Source organism: Cololabis saira, chromosome 20 (assembly GCF_033807715.1).
Source record: "Cololabis saira isolate AMF1-May2022 chromosome 20, fColSai1.1, whole genome shotgun sequence".
Classification (NCBI taxonomy): Eukaryota; Metazoa; Chordata; class Actinopteri; order Beloniformes; family Belonidae; genus Cololabis; species Cololabis saira.
Genome location: NC_084606.1, coordinates 32,020,587 through 32,045,124, shown reverse-complemented (window position 1 = coordinate 32,045,124; position 24,538 = coordinate 32,020,587). Strand labels below are relative to the sequence as shown.

Here is a 24,538-nt window from a genome sequence, read left to right as displayed (position 1 = left end):
GCCGTCCAGAGGGAAGGAGTTCAAACAGACTGTAAGGGTTCTGCAGAGATGCTACCTGCCCTATATATTTATTTAAATGCATTTACGCAGCAGCCCAAAAAAAAAAAAAAATTGGGTATGTATGTATGTATGTATGTATGTATGTATGTATGTATATATATATATATGTATGTATGTATGTATATATATATATATATATATATATGTGTGTGTGTATATATATATATATATGTGTATATATATATATGTATATATATATATATATATATATGTATATATATATATATATATATATATATATATATATATATATATATATATATATATATATATATATTAATAAAATAATTATATGTGACATATAAAAAAATATATATCATATGTATTTTATAACAAAAATGCACATATATATATGCTTTAGGTTCTTACCAGCATGGTATTAACCATTAATATATGTGCAGACAAGGTAAAAAAAAAATGCATTTAAGCATTTAAATATATATTTAAATGCTATTTAAAAAAAGTGAGTCCCTCTTAATTTTAACATAAAAAAAATCCCGATACATGTTGTGTGATGGGTCATGATTTGAAAGCAGAATAAATAGGTATTATGTATTTCATATAGTTATAAACGACCAGCAGGGGGCAGCAGCTGTTGTTTTTGTTTGAAGCCGCGTCACAGACGCCGTCGTAGTGCGCATGCGCATATCAGCTGTCTAGTTCCGCGTGTGGCGGCTGCGCGGCAGCGGAAGAGCAGCGAGGTCGAAGTTACTGTTAAACTTAACGTTAGGGATGTAAACTGTGCGTTATTAACTCTTATTTAAGCGTACAAGACGTCAATTATGTGCCTGTATTACTAAACACGCAGGTCTTTACGGACGAAGCGGGTGAGAAAATGTTTCCTGAACTTGTTAGAAAGTTGGCGGTTGGTCCAGCTAAAGGCTGATTTATGGTTCCGCGTTAAAGCGACGCGCACCCTACGCTGTCGGTTTAACGCGGAACCATAAATCAGGCTTAAGCAGCTACCAGTTGGTTCCAGTTATCGGTGAATATCGATTAATCCCATCCCAGCTCTGTAACTTAACTGAAGCGTCTGCTTGACTTTGTTTCTGTCTTTGTTTTGTCTTTCAGAGTTAACAATTATCCCCATGATGGTGAGTGCCGTCTATTCTCCTGTTTCCATGAAACATCAAGGATGTTATTACTTTATTACTTTAGTCTGGTGCTGTATCAGCTGTAGAAAGGCTGGTTTAGACTCAGACCACTAGAACACTGGTGAAGACTGTTGAGACTGTTATGTTTCCTGTGTGGGTTTGTCTGCTGAACTTGTGCAGTTTATTTCCGGGGAACAAAGTAAACATCGATTATCAGAAAACAACACATTAAAACCCTGCCTTCGTTTTAAAGATGTTTTCCTGTTTTACTCATCCCTGGGAAAATCCTTCCTCTTTTCACGATAAACTGTGGTGGAAAGTAGCAGCAAACATTTACTCAGGGACTTGTTTAGTTTAGCTACTTGTACTTGCAAATTTTAATGTTACAACATAGTAGGGGTGTAATGATACACTAATCTCACGATATTGAGGTCACGATAACGATATATTATAGGCCTGTGTTGAAAAAATATATTTCCCAATTCTAAATCGATTCTCATATTAATTCCTAAAAATCGATTCATATGTCTAAAGATCGATTTTTTTTTTTTCCCATTTATTTATTTATTTATTTATTTATTTATTTATTTATTTATTTATTTATTTATTTATTTATTTTTTTCTTTCATCATTACATTACAACTTTTGGTTATTTTTTTGTTTATCCCCAAAAAAGGAATGTTTTGTTGGACACGAGAATAACTGGTGCCATGTTTTTGCCTTTAAATATGTTTAAAGGTGTGAAAACATTAAAGTTTTCAGTTATAATTGCATACATTGTTTATATTTCATTACTTTATATACTGTCTTGGGGTTACATTTGCAAAAAATGCTAAAAACCAAATGCTCAAAAATTAAAAACCAAAATAGACCGAAAATGGAACAAATAAAAACGGAATGTGGGAAAAAATAAAACCGATTTCATCCGTCTCTGTTTCCTCCCTGGATCGGTTTGGTAATTCTGACCCACATGATGTTTCTGAAAGTAGTTCTATCAGCATTCTGGGAGCTGATTGGTCCTTACAGCATCATTAGCTGCAATACTTGCTGTTGAATCGCAATATAATAGTAGTATTAATATTTTGCATAACTACAGTCATATAATTCATGCAACAGCTCAAAAAACAGTTTTAATAACACTAACCCAAATCAATATCGGAATCTGATCGAATCAAATTTTGATAATCGATTCTGAATCTTATGAATCGAATCGATTCTTGACATTTGAATCGATCCCCAGCCCTAATTATAACAGTATTTTTTTAACAACCTTGAATGAGGAACATATGACTGGAAAAAAATGTCTTTTATTTGAAATACACAAAATACAAAACAATACTGTACGTTTTCCCTATTGTTACAGTTTGTAATGCTTTATAACTGTTTAAGTTTTAAAGAGAAAGCCAGGCCAACCATTTTCCACAAACTGAACTAAAAGTAAATGTCAGGTTTGCATTATGCATCTTCAGTTTCATACAAGTACAAATATTTTGCCGCAAACTGAATAGTTTCTCTCATGTATGATTTGACTTTTTTCTTTTCCAGAAATTTAACAACTAAAATTAAATAAATAAATATATAAACTATGAAAAGTCCCAAACTCCAAATGCAACATGACTGTTATTTATCTTCTGCCAGAGCTCAGAGCTTCACAAGCTCCAGCCTGAGGCCGTAAGGTGAACCCGTTATAATTTCATCCCGCTCCCACCTTTGGGGACGACACAATCTTTACATCATAAAAAAGATTGATTCATGCTCACCTTATAAGTGTAAGAGGAGATTTATTTTTGTTAAGGTTATTTTGGTAATTCAGGGTTCATTATTTTCTGAATATATTCTTTATATTCTGATGTAAATCAGGGACTATAATGACACTAGTCAGTTTATCTGTAGTGATTAGTCTGTTTTAGATTGGGCGGAGTGATACGCCACAGTACGGCACTAGGTGCTGTGTTGATGTTCTAAAATCCTACACTGTTGAGCAGACATTAAAGTACACTGGAAGAAGTTGTCCCCGTGTTTATCCTACTCACGACCTGAAAAAGTTCAGAGCTCAAAGCCCTGCAAGAGTCCCGGGATCGGGAACGCAAAACGGTACTAGTTTCTTCTGAGCGGAGTAAGATTTTGGTCCACGGGTCGAGGCGCGGTCGTCACGTGTATCCCGCTGCACCAATAGGATGCGCGTTACTAGTCAACACAATATATTAATACGGTATTAATAACCCAATATCGCGCTACAGTTTGTCACCTCCACGACACGTATAGTAACGTTTTTGTATCGCGAAATTTCATGGCACGATATATTGTTACACCCCTACAACATAACATTGCCAAACAAAAGGTGAAATATTTTGTACAAGTCTGTTTAGGTATAAGAAATTAATCTTGTATTTTCTATTTCACGTCCGTGCTGTCAGTCGTGTTAACATATGATATATATTTTTTTTCTTCTAAACTTGATTTTCCTAGATTTTTAAAGAAAGGAGGGGAAATAATCCAATATCTCCCCAAATATAAAAAAGGAGAAATACACAAGCTGAAAAGATGTGATTTGTATGTTTCATTTCATAAACCTCTGTTAAACATCTTGCACAGATCTTTATTTTAGCAACAGTTAAATAATGACATTAATTTGTCATTCTCTTTATGATGCAAACAGAGATTTAAGGAACCTGACTCTCTTAAACTGAAATATGATGGAATTTACAGTAATTTACTATCACTTCAAACATGTGTGTGGGAGAGTCTGTGGAAAGAGAGTTAGATCTGTGCTTGATCTCCAGGGAGCTCACACGAAATACTGACTTTAGTTTTGAATCATTTTGTTCTGAACATTGTGTCGTTTTATTTTGAGTACACGTTATCTATAAACTTTTGAGTTTTTCTGTGGCTGGTGTAAATTATTAAAAACAAATGGAACTGATTAATCGTCTAGGTCTAATATCATTGTGTTTTCTGTTTGACTTAAAAAAAACCCAACAACAAACAAAAACATTGGTCATTATATTATTTAACAAACCAAAATCAGGAGTATGACTTATTGATATGTCCTTTTATAATACAATCTTATTTTAATATAACCACATCTGGGTTTCAAATGTAGTACATTTATTTTTAACAGGTTAATTCAACAAAATGTTTTTTTTTCTTATTATTTTTTAGGATACAAATGATCAACAAAATATGGCTTTCACTGTTGAACTGAATAAATCTCCGTCTTAATTTGAATACTTATACTGAAATAAATAATAATACAGAAAAAGTATTGCATCCGGGGGTCGATTTTTTTGTCAGAATATGGATGATAAACGGGGTTTTTGGACCATAAATGGGCACTCTATTTTTAGTGATGTGAAACTCAACATCTGAAAAGCCTTTTTATACCAGGCCTTCTTATCATACGAGTTATGAGGGGAAAAGAAACCATGAGTGCTTGTGTCTTTCGTATTGCACTCTTCTGCGTATCTCTATTTAAGATGTCAGATAAAATTGATAGTGCTGCGACCTTTAGTTGCCACTGACTATAGACAAACTCTACAGCAGTTTCACAACATTGGATATTGCAAACCCAAAGTGCGACTAGAAAACTGGGGGGAAAGGAGGAAAAAAAAAGCTGCCTTTTATTGGGAACAGTTTTTTTGGGTATGCTCTTCACTTGTACCACATGCTGCTATTTTGGGGATCATCTTTGTTTGAGGAAAACTCTGAGGACAGCGTTGCAGAACTATGGAAGCTGTGGCGGTGCCATAAATTAATTAAAGTAAAAAGTGACTTTCATCTTAAAACATTTCCATAACCTAGGGATATAAACTATTAATTGATTTATCGATTTTAATTGTGGATAAGAAGCTGCTGGATGAAGTAAATTGTCAGTTAACTGTCCTTTCCACTAGTGGTGTCGTCAGTAGAGAGCGCCTAGGCTTAAACGCGATGCAAAAAATTCTCGTACTAAGCCCAGAAGAAAACATGAAGCGGTCAACTAAATGTAGCGTGGGGCCATTTGAAAGTCTTTTAATGATTACAAAGAAGCCAAATGTATATTACATGGTGCTATGTTTTAAGTACAACAGCTCAACCAGTTTGCCAAGTTCCAACTTGAATAGCTTTCATGCAGCTGTGCTGCGTGGAGTGAGTGCACCAGCTTCACAGCCCACGACACAACACACTTCTAACCAGGGATGCCTACTTTGTTTTGCACAGTGCAGTAGTTGAAAGTATGTGTCACCCAGGTAATGACAGCCACGGAAAAACCTGCTCATAAACTGATGATTCATGATTGTTGTTGTCATACTTTGATACTCCACCTGCTATGAATAAGATGAATACTAAAGATAAATACATTTTTCATAGCAGTAATCACACGATTCCTGTTTCCTTTTTAATTCAAGTACTTGCAGTACAGAAAAACTTGAACTCATGCCTTGCTGTGTAACAGTACTGTCATAGAAAATCCCCTCCCAGTGTAGTCACGCACCAGTGATTGCAGGGAAAGAAACAGCCCAGTATGCAAATGTGGATCCAATGAATCAGTTTATTCTGAGTAAAGGAAAGTGAAACCAGTGTAGTCTCTGCTAGCTCTGCCACTCGTCTCTCTTCAGTCAGTGCAGGTTCACAGCCTTGAGATCACACCAGATGTGTCTTTCGTTTGCTCGGCGTGTACTGGGACTCTGACGTAGTTTGACGGTGGAAAACTTTCAAGGCTGAAGATGTTGAACTAAACTGGTTGCCATTTATATCCGTCTCTCTCCCGTTTAGCAAAGAGTTGTGGGTATGTTTCAGAACCATCCTCATATGCAAAGGATAATTAAATGTGGCCTTCTCGGTAAGGAGATTTCGTACAGTATAACAACCATTCAATTTTTGTTAAAGTGCAGTCACGTTGAGCATGAGTCATTTATTTTAAATGTATCGGATATGTAAGTGTGTTTCATGTTTTTGACTATTTGTGTTGTGTAAACTTACAAAACACTTGTTGCTCCTGACAGGTATTGCATATGATGAAGATTTAGATGTAGATGATTATGACTGTTGGACAGATGATCACCATTGTTTCCATGATCACGGCAGAAGATTAGGTGGGAACCACACAAATTCATCTAACTCAATATATCAGCCTCCTCTGCATCACTATTCATCTGCTCATAACCCTTTCGTCGCAGCCTCTGGAAAGGTTCAGCCAAAGGAGAGTGTAAGTTCCTTTTTTTTTATTTGTGTCATACATGTTGGATGAATTCATGCTAATGTGATGTAAAGTTTTACGTTTGCTTGCTCTGCTCCGGTAGGATTCTGAAAGAAAAGCCAAGGCTGAGAAGAAGCGGCTGAAGAAACAGGTAAGTACTACTGAATCCAGAATGAACTGCTGAGGAATGATGGATACTAAGGTTCACATGTGTGTGTGTGTTCTTGTCCAACAGAAGCAGAAGGAAAGAAAACAAATGGAAAAGGAAAAACATAAGGTAAAAAACCAAAGTCTCTCAGGCTGATGATTGTTATCAGGCAGGACTGTTGACTCAAGCTGGTTTGTTTTGTGTGTTTGCGCAGAAGAAAGATGATCAACATCAGTCTAAAGGTGAAGAGAGTAAAGTGGTTAATGGTCAAAGGAAAGGCGATGCTACTTCCAGTGTGAAATTGTTTGCTCCAGCTAAAGGTACAGACAGCGACATTGGAAGCAGTGGAGAAGAATTCAGTGATGAAGATGACACCATGAAAGACTCAGATGACTCAGAGGTACAAGCACTTTAATAAACTAGTTTTCATTCATAATTAATTGTGGCGTTTATGTTCAAATAATATGGATATTACTACTTAAAATCAGAAAAAGGTGGCACTGCATGAAAAATATAAACACAAAAGGTAATGCAGCAATTCTTTAATTTACTTTGGCCTCTGTCTTTGCAGACGGTAACAACCAAAATAATTAATTTTTTTTCCCCATTTAATTTCTCTTGCATCTTACAGATACATTTTTGCATTTGAGCAGCCCCATACTGATGTTTTCTCCTGTTTTGTAATGCTGCCATTCCTTCTCAAATCTATTTAAGGGCATTCACAGGGATTGACGATGCAAAGTTAAAAAAAGAAAATTAAATAAATGTTGCCCCATTCTTCATGCAAACTTGTCTTAAGATGTGTCACAATACAGGGTTGCTATTTTGTTCTGCAGATTTTGTGTTGAGGACTGCAGACAGGGCAATTTCTGTTACCTCCTTCCTCAGCCACGCCTTCCTGTTTTGTAGAATGGGATTTTTGCATCATCTTGTAAAAGATTCACAGAAGTTTCTGGAAATAATGGGTTCGTGAAGGCACCACATAATACCCTAAAATGTAAATGAACTTTTCAGCCTTAATGCAGCCTTTGACAGAAGTGTAAATGTGCTTTACCAAAGGCATTGATGGAAACCCAATACCGTCACAGAGCCTGGCGTCTGCAGTTGTTGCTGATAAGTCTGGATATTCCTTTCTATCTATGGTCTGGAGCAAATGGCGCAGATTTCTTTCAAAAAGATGTATGCAATACTAATTCAGCTGACAGTTGATTTTTTGTGTTTTGTTGGGTGTCTTGACATCAATTACACCCAAAAAACAACAAACTTTTAACATTCAGTGTATTGTGTGCTTTCTGGGATTTGCCGCATAACTATGTAAAAACGGCGCATGTGCGCACGTTACGTAACGGCCCGCTAAATCACCGCCCCCTCCACCCAGCTCCCTGCCTCCTCTCCTCTCCAGCGCACCATAAAGGCTGATTTATGGTTCCGCGTTACACCGACGCAGAGCCTACGGTGTAGGGTTACGTGGCGACGCGCACCGTACGCTGAACCCTACGGCGTAGGCTCTGCGTCGATTTAACGCGGAACCATAAATCAGGCTTAACACGGAGCTGTTTAGAGCCCCCTCTGTTCTCATCACCGGAGGAAAACTGCTAAGAAGACCCGCGGCCACTGACTGGACTTAAGATAAGGGGACACTGCTGCTTCGCATGCCTTTATTTTTATGATTGTTTGCGGTGGACTGCTTTTCTGTGCATGCTTCGCCTGTCGCTCCCGGCTTAACTCTCCGACGCCGCTGTTAGAAGTCCGGTTCGGTGTGATGTCATGGTGGAGACGCGGGCAGAAGTTTGTAGCAGTTGGTTGGAGGGGGAGGTATGGAGGAGGAGCGGAGCAATGATTGACAGGAAAGGGGGGAAAGGAAGCGTTTTTCACGGCGCAAAAAAAGACTGTAATAAAAAGCCAGGAATGGAGTACTAGAGTTAAGTTTTTCTTGTTACACCCTTTTAGACACATTTGAGGGATGTTGGCCAAGACTTTTAATAGTGTTAAAAGCATTTTAAAAATGATGTCACAATACCTTTAACATCAATATATATATATTTTCTTAAACAGTATAATTTGTGTAGCTTGACGAATGTTTTTCTAAATTTACTCCCTTTCCCATCGGTTTATATCAACTATTAATTAGCAAGAGTTCTTGCCCCGGTACCATCTGAGGGTTTCAGAGATAAGATGTGAACTTGTAAATTTTCATCATGGAAATTCCTTCCGATTCCTTTGAATTGTTTAATAATATACACTTTAGAAGGGGTGCCAGACTGCTGACATGCATGAGTAAATGCCCCAACCTCTGTACCAGAGGTTCTTGTGCAGCTGTGTCATGTTTGAGTCCTGCCCTAAGACCCAAAGCTGCTAATCTTTCACACCTCTTTTAATCTGCTGAAAATAAGGCCACCAGAGCAACGGAATTAAAGCGACACTACGTAACTTTTCCACCTTAATATCATATTTCCAGAGTCATTGTGATGGTATATCAACTTCCAACAGGTTTAATGACACCTTTGTCATGGTCTGAGGGGTCTGTATCACCTTCACTGGCACTATGTAACTTTGAGGAGCATGGTAGGAACCCTGCCACACTAAAAAACTACAAATCGTTATGACTTTGACTGCTTTACGGCATACGTCACTTCCCCCTCCTTCCCGATTCGCAGTCGAGACGAAAATGGGCGGGGCGTGGAGCGCAGAGCTCCGCAGAAGCTGTTGCTGCGTTGCGGCTGCAGCAGCTCCACATAACAGACGTGGGGAAAAGATCCTAATGGTTTAACTTTTCAACGGTTTCCTGCTCGGAGGCAGAACCACGCAGGCCAAGTATCTGATATAACAAAGTAAAAGAGTGAAAGAGCCGTTGGCTCGCTTTGGATCGCGGCTGTAACGACCAAACACACAGTAAAGCCTGATTTATGGTTCTGCGTTAAATCGACGCAGACCCACGGCGTAGGGTACGTGGCGACGCGCAACGTACGGTGCGTGTCGCCGCGTACCTTACGCCGTAGGCTCTGCGTCGATTTAACGCAGAACCATAAATCAGCCTTAAACCACAAACACTCACGCAGACGGGCGTCGGATCAAAACTCGGGTTTTATTCCCCACTTCGCAGTTGCTGGCCAGCTCTCTGCGGAGCAATTAACCCCAATCTTCAGATAAAACTAGTTTGTTGAGGAAAAAATATTAACTCTATTTGTAGCTGCAGAGGAAAAAAATAATCTCACGAGGAAAACAAAAATATTGCTCACGCCTCTTCAACATAATATAGCAGTCAAAAAAAAAGAAAAGAGAAGTAAGAGGGATACAAAACATGTACTGTATGTTGTACTATTATACAAATTTATTGAAACACATGGCTCTTCAGGGATTCAGGGATCTCTTAGGGATTTCATATGGATCCAGACCGTTAATAATCATTATTTTCTCCATATACCGCTCCCTGGCTTCCTTGTTTAAGGTATCCCGGTAAATTCCAGTTCCTTTCCAGCAGTTTAACATCTTTTTTTGCGTTCCTTCTGTTCACTTGGTGAAACAGAAAAGTGTCCCGTGTTCTCTCATCAAAACAAATGCAGTGACGGGACAGGAGTTTTCCGGCAGTACGCGCTGGTGCTCATGGGAAACGTAGTGTTCTTTCTGGTAAAACACTACCGATTTTGTCCACAAGATGCCGCCAAACTCAGAAAAGCTGAAAGTTACATTGTGCTGCTTTAAGATAAAAGAATTCAAGAAGCCTTTTTTTAGTTAATAATTATAATAATTTTTTAATATTCTGTTTGAAATAACACCTTTTTTTTCTTCTTACTGGCACTAAATTGCCCATGTTACTACTTTTTTATTTATTTATTTTTTTAAAGAAAACTTCAGGCCTGAAATTCAAAAAAGGAATGCCCATAAACGAATGAAATGTAGAAGAGAGTTTAACTTGTGTTCATAGAAATAAAACTCACATTTCAGAATTGCCGCTATTTAACCCCCATTTTCAATATTTTTTTCTTCTGGTTTTTGAAGTAGTAAGACATGCTTTTTGTAACGAGTGATATTCCAGCTGGACTGTGAAAGTTTCTCATGCAAAAATACTGTTGATGACTCTGTTTTGGTTCGTTAACTAGCAGATGATAAATTACTACTCTGTGTAGGGGAATCAAGTTTGCTGTAAGCCTAAAAACCATCTTTTTTTTTTTTTGTCCCCCTTTTTTCTTCAGGAGCTTGATATGACAAGTTCTTTCGTGAGCAAAGCAGCTCTTATTGCCAAACGTAAACTGGAGAACTCCAGAGCTGAGAAGAAGAAGCTCCCAGACAAAGAGTGTAAAAGTGGCCCAGGCAAACCCCACGAAGACAAGGTTGGAAAGGATGAAAAGATGAAGGTAAGGCTTTTTAACTTGTCAAGTTATGCATGCAATGAGTTAGATCTTTTTTTTTTGGCATGTATGAGGTCAATAATCTGTCTGTTACAGGATACTGCTGCCCCCAGCTTTGAAGATCATGTGAAAATAAGTACTGATCTTGCTAGTAAGTGCTGTCTATATGTATGCCAACTCTTAACTTGTTAATGTGTAAATCATGTTATTGGTGGTGGTGGTGTTATTATTTTTATTTTTTTCTTACTAAAGTTCCTCTTTTTACCTAGACTTTGGAAATACCTTTGCAAGTTCTGGAGACTACAATATGGCTGTGAAGTATTTCACCGATGCAATTAAATACAATCCTACAGAATTTAAGTAAGTGCATGTCTCTTCTCTTCACTTAAACCTAAACTGAATTGTATAATTGCTGCGCTTGTGTGCTATATTGAAACTTGTTTTTCTGTCGCAGGCTGTTTGGCAATCGTTCCTTCTGTTTTGAAAAGTTGCAAGAATATGAAAAGGCTCTTGCAGATGCAGAGTTGTCTCTCAGCATAAGTCCAGGTTGGGTTAAAGGCCTGTTTAGGAAGGGCAGAGCTCTGGCAGGTCTGAAGGTAAATGTTCTAACATCTTTCTCTTTTGCAACATTAGACCTCAAGTGTCATCACTGTGACAAACAAAACTGAAGGATTTGCATGCTTTAAGAAGGAAGACTAGGATAAATTGTTTCTTTAATTATACTGTAAAATTGTGCTCAAAGTCCGTGTTGATGTGCTATATATAAGTTGTACTCTGAAACATCAGAGGTAAATTACGTAAACCTCTACATGAGCCACCCGTCATGTTCTTGGTGACAGAATTTTGTCATGAGTTTAGTTACAGTTCAGATTGTTCTGACCTTACTTACTTTGGCCTTTTGGCAACTTCTGCCTGTTTGTGTTATTTACTCAAGACATGTTTCATCTATTTATAGCAGAAACTTTAATTACAAGATGGTGAATGAGATTGAATTTAAATGTAGTTCCAAGTCAGAGACATGTGGAGGTTTTACTTTTTTTATTTTTTATTTTCAGAGGTATGAAGAGGCTGCCAAAGCGTTTATGGATGTGCTCAAACTGGATAGTTCATATGCAGAAGCTGCCCAGGAGCTCATGCGGGTGCAGATAATACAGTTAATGGTTTGTAACATTAACACTTATTTTATCTGCAGTCATATTGTGAGGAGAAGGTGTAAAAAGTAGCGCTCTGGTTCCCATAACTGCATTGTTCTTTTGCATCAGACAAGAACCAGTTTGTCTGGATTCTCTGCCAACATTTGGCATACTGTGTTGTTGTTGGGCACTGCTGAAGTGCCTGTGTAACTACAAATGACTCCAAAAAACAAGCCATGTTTGATCCAGCGATGGAGAAATGACCTGATAATTCTTTCAAATTGTAACATTTTTTATTCCGTTTCGGCAGGCGTATGGCTTCACACGGGAGGAGAGCTCAAATGCTTTAATTATTCATGGGACAGTAAATAAGGCCTTAGAGGTGCTGTCCAAATTATATTCTAGACCAGGTGAGTCATTGAACCATTAAGTTAACAGCAGACACACCCAAACACAAAAGTTTACTTTGTGCCTTTTAGAGGGTTCATTAATTAAAATGTTGTTCTTTGTGTTTCAGAAGTTGTTCTCAATGGCCATCTCCCACCGGTTCAAGTAGCAAATGTCACCGGAGTCTCTCCAGTCCTGTCAGCCAATACAAAACCTTTATACTCCTCACCTGCTCCTCCAGCTCAGTCCTACGATGCACCCAAGACACCACTTACCAACAAACCTCTAGGTCCCGTCTATAATATGCCCAATGTCCAAAGCCAATCAAAGCCTAATCATGCTTATTATTTAAAGACCAACAGCAGCGATGGCCGACCACTACCGTGAGTATAGATCCGTTGCTCTACACTTTCTTTAGACCAAGATGCTACATTTTAAAGCAGCACTAAGGGGTTTTTGCAATTTTTAGCTCTGCAGGTCCCCAAAAAGACATATAGCATTTCTTTGGTCTGTTGCTTAGGCCCAATCCCAATACACCCCCTACTTTCTTTCACTCGCCCTTCTTTTTTCACTACCCCTAAAAAAGAAGGGACAGATTTTAGGGCACTTGAAATCTTCCCAGGGGCCTGTCCCAATACTCCCCCTACCCCTCGTTTTCATCCCTACTCCTAATCAGGAAGCTGAGAGCAAAAAGCTGTTTTAATTTCAGCTGTAGCGCTGTTAATATGCCACTTTATTAAGTTTTAATATTCTTTCAGGCGTAAAAGTAACCGTGAAGATCCCCAACCTGGGCTCAGTTTATCCAAATAACGCCTGTTAAGAAATTTGACCCGATGTTTTCGGGGATGAGAAGAGCCGCCGGCTCGGAGCAGCAGCAGCAGCTCACGTACAGACGTGATCGCCGGGTCAACCTGCGCCGTCGTCCCAGGGAGAAACCTGCAGCTCTGTGGAGAATTACCGCTGGCTGAAATAAATCATTTAGGAAGATAAATGTTGGTTTAATAGATGAAATCTAACAGTTGTAGCTACGCCTGTTAAGAAATTTGCTCCAAAAATTTAGGGATTTCTGCCTGCCGGCTCCGGAGCTGATTTATGGTTCCGCATTAAATCGACGCGTAACCTACGCCGTAGGCTCTGCGTTGGTGTAACGCGGAACCATAAATCAGCCTTTATTCTGGCGAGGTTGGAAAAAACGGGCAAACAAGTGTTTCTGCCTTTTTTAAAGCTGCTCTGTAGCAAGTATCAGTGCTGACATCAGGGGGGCATATAAGCGCTGACAAGAGCCACTGACTACTAGTGAGGGGGATGGTTGTCATACCACTTTCTTCACACTGGAGATGCCATTGTCTCGTGCCAGGAGCTGACACAAACTTTCTCCTGATATGCTGCCCCCATATGGCCAGAAGTGGTATTACTACAAAGTGACTTTAAATGTGTTAATTTTTGAATTTCTAAGCATCAAAGTAATCATTATTAGTTCATATAATAAAGTAGTGGCATAGCAATAGCAAAATGTAATTGGAAAGTAGATTAACTTTTTTTCTTATTTAATATTTAAACATATTAATGATCTTTTCTCTTAACAGGGAGCTGTTTCCAGTTTGGGTGGGGAACTTGAATAATCCAGTACCCGAGTCTTTGATTACCAACCTGTTCAGCATGTAAGACGCTTGTGTGTGTCATTTTTATTTTTTATTGCTCCAGTTTAACAACGTGTAAATTAAACCTAGTGGTGAGACACTTGTTTCATTGTTCCTGTCCTCTCCTCCTGCAGGGCTGGGGACGTCTATAGCGCCAAGGTTCTACAGAATAAACGTTGTGCATTTGTAAACTTTACAAAACAAGAACACTGTGATGAAGCAATCAGACGCTATAATGTAAGTACACCCTGCTGTGTGTGTGTGTGTGTGTGTGTGTGTGTGTGTGTGTGTGTGTGTGTGTGTGTGTGTGTGTGTGTGTGTGTGTGTGTGTGTGTGTGTGTGTGTGTGTGTGTGTGTGTGTGTGTGTGTGTGTGTGTGTGTGTGTGTGTGTGTTGTGAAGTATTTACTGAAGAACCATAGTTTTAACAACAAAATCTGCTTTTGAAAGCTAAAAACACATTTTAGACAGGACGTGGCTGGTGTTGCGCATTGCTCTAGGACCTAGAACAACTTCAGCCTAAACGGCTCTGTGACGACAGGTGAGCGTGTCCAGTCACAGATAACCTGACACACTACAGACAATTTTGTTGTATGAGATTCAACTGCAACAAAGAGGAGAACGTCATTGTGAAAATAAATCTCCCTTCACTGCAGCGTCGGCAGATACATGCTTGTTAATTGGCCCGTTTTAAAGTATTGATAGATGAAGTCCAAAATGCCCCCAGACACAACTGGATGGACGCTAGGGATGTAACGATACACTAAACACTAAATATATTCTTTATATTCTGATGTAAATCAGGGACTATAATGACACTAGTCAGTTTATCTGTAGTGATTAGTCTGTTTTAGATTGGGCGGAGTGATACGCCACAGTACGGCACTAGGTGCTGTGTTGATGTTCTAAAATCCTACACTGTTGAGGGACATTAAAGTACACTGGAACTCAGCAGAAGTTGTCCCCGTGTTTATCCTACTCACCACCCCAAAAAGGTTTAATTTAATAAGGTAAAGCTTAACTCTACACCAGACTTACATAAGTAAAAGTTCAGAGCTCAAAACCCTGCAAGAGTCCCGTGATCGGGACCAAAACGGTACTAGTTTCTTCTGAGCGGAGGAAGATTTTGGCGGGTCGAGTCGCGGTCGGCACGCGTGGTCGGATGGCGTTACTAGTCAACACAATAGATTAATATTAATAACCCAATATCGCGATACAGTTTGTCGCCTCCATGACACGTATTGTGACGTTTTTGTATCGCAAAATTTCGTGGCACGATATATTGTTACACCCCTAATGGACGTGCAATCATTCAGTGCCGAATGACGAGACTCAACAGTTGTTCCCAACAGATTTATGTCTTTAAATGTGTTTAACTTTTGTGATTGACCCAATCCAAACAAGGGCCGGTGAAACTCAATTTAAACAGGCAGCAATAAGCCGAGTTGTTAACTGCATTGATCTGGCACACGGGCTTCTGTTGAAGCATCAACAAGATGGGCCATAATGTTCATGCTGTGTTCCATCTTCTATGATCACTAAAAGTACAGAGAAAAACAACTACTTGGTTTTGTTTAATGTTTAGTATTTGGGCCACGATGAACCAGGCCGTTGCTAATCAAGATGATGCTCCCTTTTCTACATAAGTTATGTGCTTGCGTAATTTCCCTCCCCTTAAATCTTCCAGTAAATGTGTGTTGTCTGTTTTTTCAGGGCTATGAGTTACAAGGTATGAGGATTGCTGTGAGATACCCAGACAGGATTGCTCCAGGGATCGGCATTTCCCAATCTGCCCTGAGAGCTGATGACCTGCAAGATGAGAATCTGAGGTTAGTGCTTTCATAACAGAACCAGAACGGAAAGGATTATTATGTTTTGGGGAAACAAACAAAAAGAGCTTCCTTTCTGGTGGCAGGTGGAATGACTTGTGCTCAGTCAGTACGTTTTTCAAAGGTCAATTTTATTTGCAGTCTCTGCATTGCATCTGTTTGCTTGAGATTTATTCTGCACTCTCTGCACTCGTATTGAAAAACTAAACTTTGTAAATGCTTTTGCTGATATGTTTCTCCATCAGCAGATGGCAGTGTGTCCTTGTTTCTGAAAAAAACAAACTGATCCTCAGCATTGTTCAACTTATCATCATTACTTTGCAGAAGTACATCTTAGAATGATTATATTACTCCAAATGCTAAACTACAGACAGTTACTGAGTCGCATTGTAAATGTAATCTTCTGACTACAGGCAAAATGTTGACGGGAGGAATGCAGTTGGAAACAGAAGGCCTTTCCGTCCTCACAAAGCGACGCCCGACTATAGAGACTGACGGAAATGAGACGCCCGATTGCTGCAGTCTTTACTCTTTACTACATTTACTTTTAAGTATATACTTTCTAAAGTATTATCCTCATTATTATTGGACCACTGACAGATTTGATATGTATCACCAAAGAATTATTCACATTGACCCAAGGATATGATCAACTGACTCTAAGTTTGTGAGTGGATTTATTTGAGATTTAAACGAAGAGTTAATAAAAGCGTAAAAGATGCCAGTTCATGTGATGTACCAGTCTGTCCCAACATCATTGTATTAAAATCATTGTTAACAGTATTAAAATGTACTCTGAAGACAATTAAGATATAGTGTTGAGGGATTAATCTACAAGCTGAGTTGAAGGAATATTACCAGTATGTTAAGTGAATCATATTTACATTTATGCTGTTTTAATTCAAGATCATGCGTGTCCCTGAATGATCAGCATTCTGGTTATTCAGCCGTCTGTATCAGCCATAATTTTAATTTAAACGGCACCTTTTTTATTGTGTTTAGTTATTAAAGATACCACACACCTGAATTACAGCTTTGCTTTATTACTCTGACTGTTGGTGGTTTATTTTGAGCCACATTACTTTTTTATGAGTCTGCCATCAGTGGCTGATCATTCTTTATACAAATGCCCTCATTAACCATGTACCTTATTCTTAATCTGATCATTAAAGATGCTTCAATAATCTGAATATCTGCCTCATCTTTTAATAAGAAGTCCAAGTGCACGGTGGCTACTGAAGCATCGATAGGCTGGTCAATCATGCGGTGAGCGCAAATGTATCTACGCTTTAAAGAAAGTTTTTTGGAAAGATCTGACATTTGCAAACTTGAGTAAGATCAGTTTATTCAAAATATCCTGATAATTATGGATGTTTGGAATACATTTAATTACAGTAATTATCAAACTGTTCTTACCTTGAGGACATTTAGAACATTTTAATTTTTTTCTAAACAAAAACTTGAGATTTGGTCCTTTTTTTTTAAGTCTGTATATTAACCAGCTAGTTGAAGGATCTGAAAACTTATATGATATGATATAAGATGTGAATCCAAATTAGCAGAGGTGTCAAGTAACGAAGTACAAATACTTTGTTACCTTACTTAAAGCAGCACTATGTAACTTTTCCACCCTAATATAATATTTCATCATCATCATTGTGATGGTACATCAACTTCCAACAGGTTTAATGAACCTCTGTCATGGTCTGAGGGGTCTGTATCGCCTTCACTGGCACTATGTAACTTTGAGGAGCATGGTAGGAACCCTGACACACTACTGGTAAAGCACTACCGCTTTTGTCCAAAGGAGCCGCCAAACTCAACAAAAGCTGAAAGTTACATAGTGCTGCTTTAAGTAGAAATTTTGGTTATCTATACTTCACTGGAGTAATTATTTTTCAGACGACTTTTGACTTTTACTCCTTACATTTTAAAAACAGCCTCGTTACTCTATTTCATTTCGGCCTTTAAAAAAAAAAACTATCCAGTTAAATTGCTCCATCCGGATAGAGTGAATTTGGTTGTGGTTGTTTCAGATGTTCTTGTCCAGTTTTGTTCTTACATCCGTTCCCTCAGATTCCTGCAACTAAACTTGGATGTACATTCCAATAAAGGTTAGGATAAATGATCACATGCCTCTGAAGTTTGACTTTTTGCACCATTACAATACTTATAGACAACTAGTCATCATATCTTCTGCTCTCTGAAACACATGTTAATGCTCAATAGTACACATATATGGTTCTTTAATATATTTGCATTATACTAAGATGCATTCATTTTCAATGGCTTTTGTCCTTAATGGCTTTTTCCCCCTTACATTACTTTTACACTTTAAGTAGTTTTGAAACCAGTACTTTTATACTTGAGTAAAAAACTTGAGTTGATACTTCAACTTCTACAGGAGTATTTTTAAACTCTAGTATCTATACTTCTACCTGAGTAATGAATGTGAATACTTTTGACACCTCTGCAAATTAGCCACAATGTGAGCAAGTGAAACTTTCAATTTGAAACTCAAGTTAATGAGCAAGATCAGTGTGTTTTTTAAAACGGTCTTCAAGTCTATAACACTTCCCCTACTAATGACAAACACCTGCAAGATCTATAGGTGTTGTGTCCTGGTGAGGACAAACTGCGGGACTTCCTGCTGCCACAGAGCCATTATACCTGCATCTTGACAAATGAGACTCTAATCCAACAACAACTTTGAGTTTAATTAGAGTAAAAGAAAAGTGCACCGTTCACCAAGCTGTGACCAGCAGCAGGCTACAATAAGATCTTCTTAACCCTGGCAATTAAAGCCCCCTCCGCGGGCCACTTGTGCTCCGGCTGCCTGTGGCTAAGCAACGCCTTCGTAATGTTCCCGCCGCCGCCAGGTGAGACGCTCAAGCACCTTCCCTGCTTAACACACCTGCATTCCCGGGGACGGGGATAATGAGAGCAGGTGGCAGTGTTTGTAACCAGTCATTTCTGTTGGTTTTTCCTTTTAGGTTGCTGTTATATCTTTTTGAGGCTGAAATAAGAGAATCAAGCACTCTTTTTCCTCCGTTTTAATGTCTAAATGCCTTTTCCAAAATGTTCTTTTTTTGTGCTTTCAATTTAGAAAATTAAATCTCAGGGGACTGTTTGCTAAATGATGGTATTGATTCACATTGCTTTTTGAGTAATGAAAACTCATTCCACCTGGCTTGAACATTCACTTTATTGGAACTGTTTATCAGAGCGGAAGCGCTCCGATGTTGCTTAATGTGACAACGTTAAAAGTAAGGGTTCATTTATGGCAGCAGGTAGCTATCCGTCTCTGTTCTCACCAAGCAAAGTGAAGAATTTAGGGTATTTAACCAACACAGACAGTTTGTGTGAAAGCCTCCAAAGAAATGTCAATGATAATGATGCTACGTTTAAGTTTAGTCATTTGATGATGTAATTCCACTTCTGACCCCATGTGGGCATTCATTTTTGATGTATCAACAAGAGCTCAATAAAGGTGGACTTTTTCTTTCATTTTTTTCTACAACAGGGACTTGATGCAACAAACTTCTTCTAATATGTTGCATTACTACGTAGGGTGGCTTTAAATAAATACTGGTTGAAAATAAGGGCAGCATAGTGGCTTTGTAGTCAGCACTGTTGCCTGAGAGCAAGAAAGTTCATCTTTGGGTGCAGAGTTTGCATGTTTTGTGGGTTTTCTTCCTTCCGCAGTCCAAAAACATGTATGTTAGGTTGATTAGTGGATCTCGGTTGCAGTGGATGTGTGTGGCCCGGTGACGAACTGGTGACTCGTCCAGGGGGAAGCCGGGTGTTTCACCTTTAAACCTAGATGTTGGATGACTGCACTGCAAAAACTCACAATCTTAACAAGAATATTTGTCTATTTCTAGTTAAAATGTGTAACTTTTAGTTAAAAAAAAAAAAAATCTCTCACTACACTTGAAACAAGATTCATCACTGGAAAAAACAAAAATTTTCACCTGTTTCAAGTAGATTTTCACTTAAAATAAGTAGAAAAATCTGCCAGTGGAACAAGATTTTTTTTAAATCTTGTTCCACTGGCAGATTTTCCTACTTATTTCAAATGAAAATTTTCTTGAAACAGGTGAAAATTGTCAAATTAGTTATTTTTCTGGTAATGACTCTTGTTTTAAGTGTAATGAGATTTTTTGACTTAAAATGAGACATTTTAACTAGAAATAAGACAAATATTCCTGGTAAGATTTTGAGTTTTTGCAGTGTGGTAGAAAGCTGGAGCCAGGAAGGACAAACAGCAGATGAAATCACAGTAAGAACAAAGAGAAGCATGTGTGACAAAGCAAAGCACAAAACTGTACCGGACAATCACTATTGACCCGAGATCAGACTACATTTCAGATCGTTCCAAGTATTTCTAAGTAGGACCCAAATGTAGACGCGCCAACGGAGACCAGCTGCAAAATAAATGTTAGTCCTGCGATGTGAAACAATTTCCATGAGGCAAACTAGTTAGATATTTAGTGTTGGAGTTTCTAGTTGCAGTATTTGTTTACTCTCAGTTCACCTTGAAGATAAATTAACCCTATTAATCCAGATGTATCACATTTGACACATGACTTTTATACAACCCCATAATCCAAAAACATTTTATTCTTTATCTTTTTTTCTTGCCCATAAGTTGTGAGAACTTCACACCACATGAGAAAGTAATGTAGTTTTAAATGAAGAATTTAAATTAATAGCAAATGAAATTGAATAATGTCATTAAAGCTTTGCGATTTTGTTTAATTTCAAGTCGTATTTGAAACTAAACTGCTATGAATTCTGGGAGAAAAGGGTACACTTTCTGTGGTTGAATTAACACGTTTCCGGTGATTAAGTAAAAGAAACTGTATTTATACACAAACATTGTGCATCGTTCAGGCACACGAGTAACAACGGTGCGCTTTCAGGGAAATTCAAAGCCAGATCAGATTTACATATATTCCCTAGGCCTGTAGCGCTATTTCGTCATCTAGGTTGATCCGATGTGACGTGCAGAGTTTTGAAGGTGTTTGCTGTTGAGATGTCTGCCTTTCACCAAAATGCAAAGTGACTAGACGCTACTCTACTTGACGGGCTCCTAACACCTCCAAAATAAACGGTAATGTCTCTGATCAGAAATTATGTCCCTGTTATTCCAGACAGTAAACGCACGTTGTTGAGACATTTCATGCAGCATGTTTTCCTCTTCAGGCCCGACCACGTCGGAGGAGAAGTGTGACTCGCTCTGGTAACAGGATCACTCTCCTCAGCTACACTGTAGCATCAGGTTGACATACCGGATTACAGAAAACATCTTTAATACGGATGCAATTCAGTCTGGAACTGTGTAATAAAACTGTAACAGTAATAAAGACAGCAATTAAAGCCATGTGGCAGAACCACATAGACCACATGCTGCATAATTACTGGACATGCTCTTGGTTATGATACCCAGAAGTTTCCTGAAAAGCAGTTTTGAACCTGTTTTTTTTTTTGTACCGCGTGACACCATGTTGCAAACGGGGGGAATAACGATCCCGGGAAGCCAACTGGGACACCGCCACTTTATGTCAATCAAAGTTAGCCGTGGCTATCAGCTCCTTCAGACGATTTGCGGAGTCGCTGGCAAACGTTTGTGCCCTGATCAGAAATCAGAAATGCCCACCATGTTTAGATGACGGCTCAGCTTCGAGGCATCACCATGACTACTGAGGAAGAGATGATAGCTGGCCGCCAATCAAAGCTCTATGGAACCACCAGTAGCATAGATTATACCAGGGGTCGGCAACCCAAAATGTTGAAAGAGCCATATTGGACCAAAAACACAAATATGTCTGGAGCCGCAAAAAATGAAAAGTCTTGTATAAGCCTTAGAATGAAGGCAAATGGCGAAAGGTCGAAAAAAAACGTCAAAATTTCGAGAAAAAAGTTGAAATGTTGAGATTAATGTTGAAATACAATCTCGATTAAAAAAAGTCGAAATGTCGAGAAAAAAGTCAAAATGTTGAGAAAAAAGTTGACATGTCAAAAAAAAAACGTCAAAATTTCGAGAAAAAAGTTGAAATGTTGAGAAAAAAGTTGAAATGTTGAGATTAATGTTGAAATACAATCTTGAGAAAAAAGTCGAAATGTCGAGAAAAAAGTCGACATGTTGAAAAAAACGTCAAGATTTCGAGAAAAAAGTTGAAATGTTAAGAAAAAAAGTTGAAATGTTGAGATTAATGTTGAAATACAATCTCGATAAAAAAAAGTCGAAATGTCGAGAAAAAAGTCAAAATGTTGAGAAAAAAGTTGACATGTCAAAAAAACCCGTCAAAATTTCGAGAAAAAAGTTGAAATGTTGAGAAAAAAGCCGACATGTCGAAAAAAACGTCAAGATTTCGAGAAAAAAGTTGAAATGTTGAAATTAATGTTAAAAAAAAATCTCGAGAAAAAAGTCGAAATGTCGAGAAAAAAGTAAAAATGTAGAGGAAATAGTCAAAATTTCGAGATTAAAAAGGAAAGTAAAAAGGAAGAAAAAAGAAAAAAAAAGAAAAAAAAAAGAAGAAAAAAAGGTCAAACATTTTTGAAAAAGCTCCAGGAGCCACTAGGGCGGCGCTAAAGAGCCGCATGCGGCTCTAGAGCCGCGGGTTGTCGACCCCTGGACTATACCAACAAAATAGGAAACGTATATGGGATTGCTTTATACATTTTCACCTAAAGTGAAAAATCAGACAGTGGAAAAAGCTTTAACTGAACAAACGAAGGAAACTAACAGACAGAGTCAGTGATGCTGCCAACTCCATATCGTCACCTGAAAGGTGCTCTACAAGTTCATGCTATCAAAGCATCAAAAACACTGAGCGTCAGATGATATTTGGAGGAACACTGATTTCACCTGCTGTGTGTGTGTGTGTGTGTGAGTGTGTGTGTGCTGGTGATGCAATCACCACAGGCTACAGAGCCCCGGGTTAGCCTCAGCTAAACCACCCACATCTTTGGTCTCTGCTCTGGCAGCATCCAGATCTAGTGTGATTCTCCTACTTTAGATCAAAAAGTTTTTTTTTCTTTTTTTGGTGCTTTGACAAAAAGCCAAATGTCCTCTTGTCCTATTATACCCAACACAAGGCAGGCATCTCTACAGTAGATATCTTAAACCACAATCCACCAGCCAGAGGACAAATACGTAGGGATGCATCGTGCATGAAGATTCCCATCTGGGTAAACCGAGCTCCATCTCTCCCCAGATGGGATCTTCTTTGCCGGAGGCGTCTGGTACCTGTGGGTGATGGAGGATGTGGAAGTGGAGTAGAATGAGGCTTCGCTCTCCGGGAGGCCTGATGAAACATGGCTGCCTGCCCTGCTCTCAGCAGGAGTGCCAAGGTGGGCAAGCCCCTCGTGTCGGGCTCCAGCGTGGGCTGCTGCCTTCCAGAGAAACACAGGTCCTACGATGACTGGGGTTCAACTCTGATGAGCTTCCAACAGACACTTTAATGAGGAGTTTCTTCCAATTCAGAGCAAATTGAGGAAAAAACGGAGGCTAGATCGTGAAACCGCTGCAGGAATTTCTCGGCATATTATTGATATATAAACGAAACACGCGCTGACTTTTGAGGTTAAACAGCACTTAAAAGTGAAGGGTTGATTTAAAATTTAAATTAGGAAAAGAGTTATTATAAAAATACCCATCTGAGACCCGGGCTTTTGTTTGATGTGCATTTTTTATGTCTCCTTACTATTTGGGATCAGTAGGACCTAATTTTTGTTTAAATTAAATTTTTGCTTTCTATGTGCTGTTGAACTATGTCAAATCCAATGGCCTCACATGAGGACAATGGGTTTATTTTCTTTCTATTTCCCTTTCTTGGTCCTGCCCTGCATCCTTGCACATCCTGGTCAGGTTCTAATAATAAAAATATGATACATTTTATTTGCGATATACTATTTGAATGAAATAAAGTGCTACAGAGTAAAAACATGGGTATTAGGTTATATCTCTATATCATTTATATTTATATATCATTTTCAATTGTTTTCTTTCCTATTACAAGGAAATAAAAACTTGCTCCACTGGCAGATTACCGTATTCTACTTATTTCTAGTGAAAATGTGCTTTAAACAAATGGAAATCTAAAAACAAGTATTTTAAGTGTAATGAGACTTATTTTGACTAGAAATTGGACATTTGGGCAAGAAATAAAGACAAATGTTCTTGGAAAGAATGTATGTGTTTGCAGTGAAGATAGCCCTGATGTCCTCAAACGAGTACTTCATGTTTACAGACGTTGTAGCTTGCTAATATTACTCAAATATATCAAAAAAAGCATGCCATGTGAAGCTGCAGACGTTATTGTGCATAAATATACTAGTTTCAATCCTAAAATTAGGTTAGGATTTTTACCTTGTCCATATTTCTGTTGGGAGCTGCCATAGAAGACTTTCATTGAGATCCCAGCCATCTTGTTTTTTCCCAAATGAGTGTAATTTCATTATGAGACCACTAGATGGTGCAGGCGGGGGTCCCGGATGAGGACAATGGGTCAATGTTCGTACAAATGAAGTATCATGGCGCAGAACAGCAGAAATGTAATATCCTCATATGAGAACGCAGGGTCTCAGGAGGTTAATGTTATCCAAGAAGGGAGAATAGTTACCTTGAATTTGCAGTCTTGAAAGTGTTTCCACTTCTTTCTTTAAAATCAGCACATCTTTGGTCACAAACTTCAAGTACAATACGTCTGGCAT

The 24,538-nt window shown here is 38.5% G+C and overlaps 1 protein-coding gene across 8 annotated transcripts; it reads left to right on the top strand.

The window, feature by feature from the left end:
• Window positions 1–721: 721 nt before the first annotated feature.
• On the top strand, window positions 722–16,579 carry LOC133420578 (uncharacterized). 8 transcript variants are annotated; one of them, XM_061710288.1, is made up of 19 exons: window positions 722–887; window positions 1,132–1,154; window positions 5,910–5,976; window positions 6,140–6,229; window positions 6,314–6,342; window positions 6,437–6,484; window positions 6,569–6,610; window positions 6,696–6,881; window positions 10,675–10,836; window positions 10,927–10,981; window positions 11,100–11,190; window positions 11,285–11,426; window positions 11,886–11,990; window positions 12,274–12,373; window positions 12,481–12,733; window positions 13,937–14,011; window positions 14,125–14,227; window positions 15,702–15,817; window positions 16,231–16,579. In XM_061710288.1, exons 2-19 carry the CDS (start codon window positions 1,149–1,151, stop codon window positions 16,310–16,312), a joined length of 1,752 nt encoding a protein of 583 aa, XP_061566272.1. In that variant the 5' UTR covers window positions 722–887; window positions 1,132–1,148; the 3' UTR covers window positions 16,313–16,579. The 8 variants fall into 8 exon arrangements, with proteins under 8 accessions (XP_061566272.1, XP_061566271.1, XP_061566275.1 ...); XM_061710287.1 differs by having other exon boundaries at window positions 6,140–6,342; window positions 6,696–6,723; window positions 6,796–6,881; XM_061710291.1 differs by lacking the exon at window positions 5,910–5,976.
• The last annotated feature ends 7,959 nt before the right edge of the window (window positions 16,580–24,538 follow it).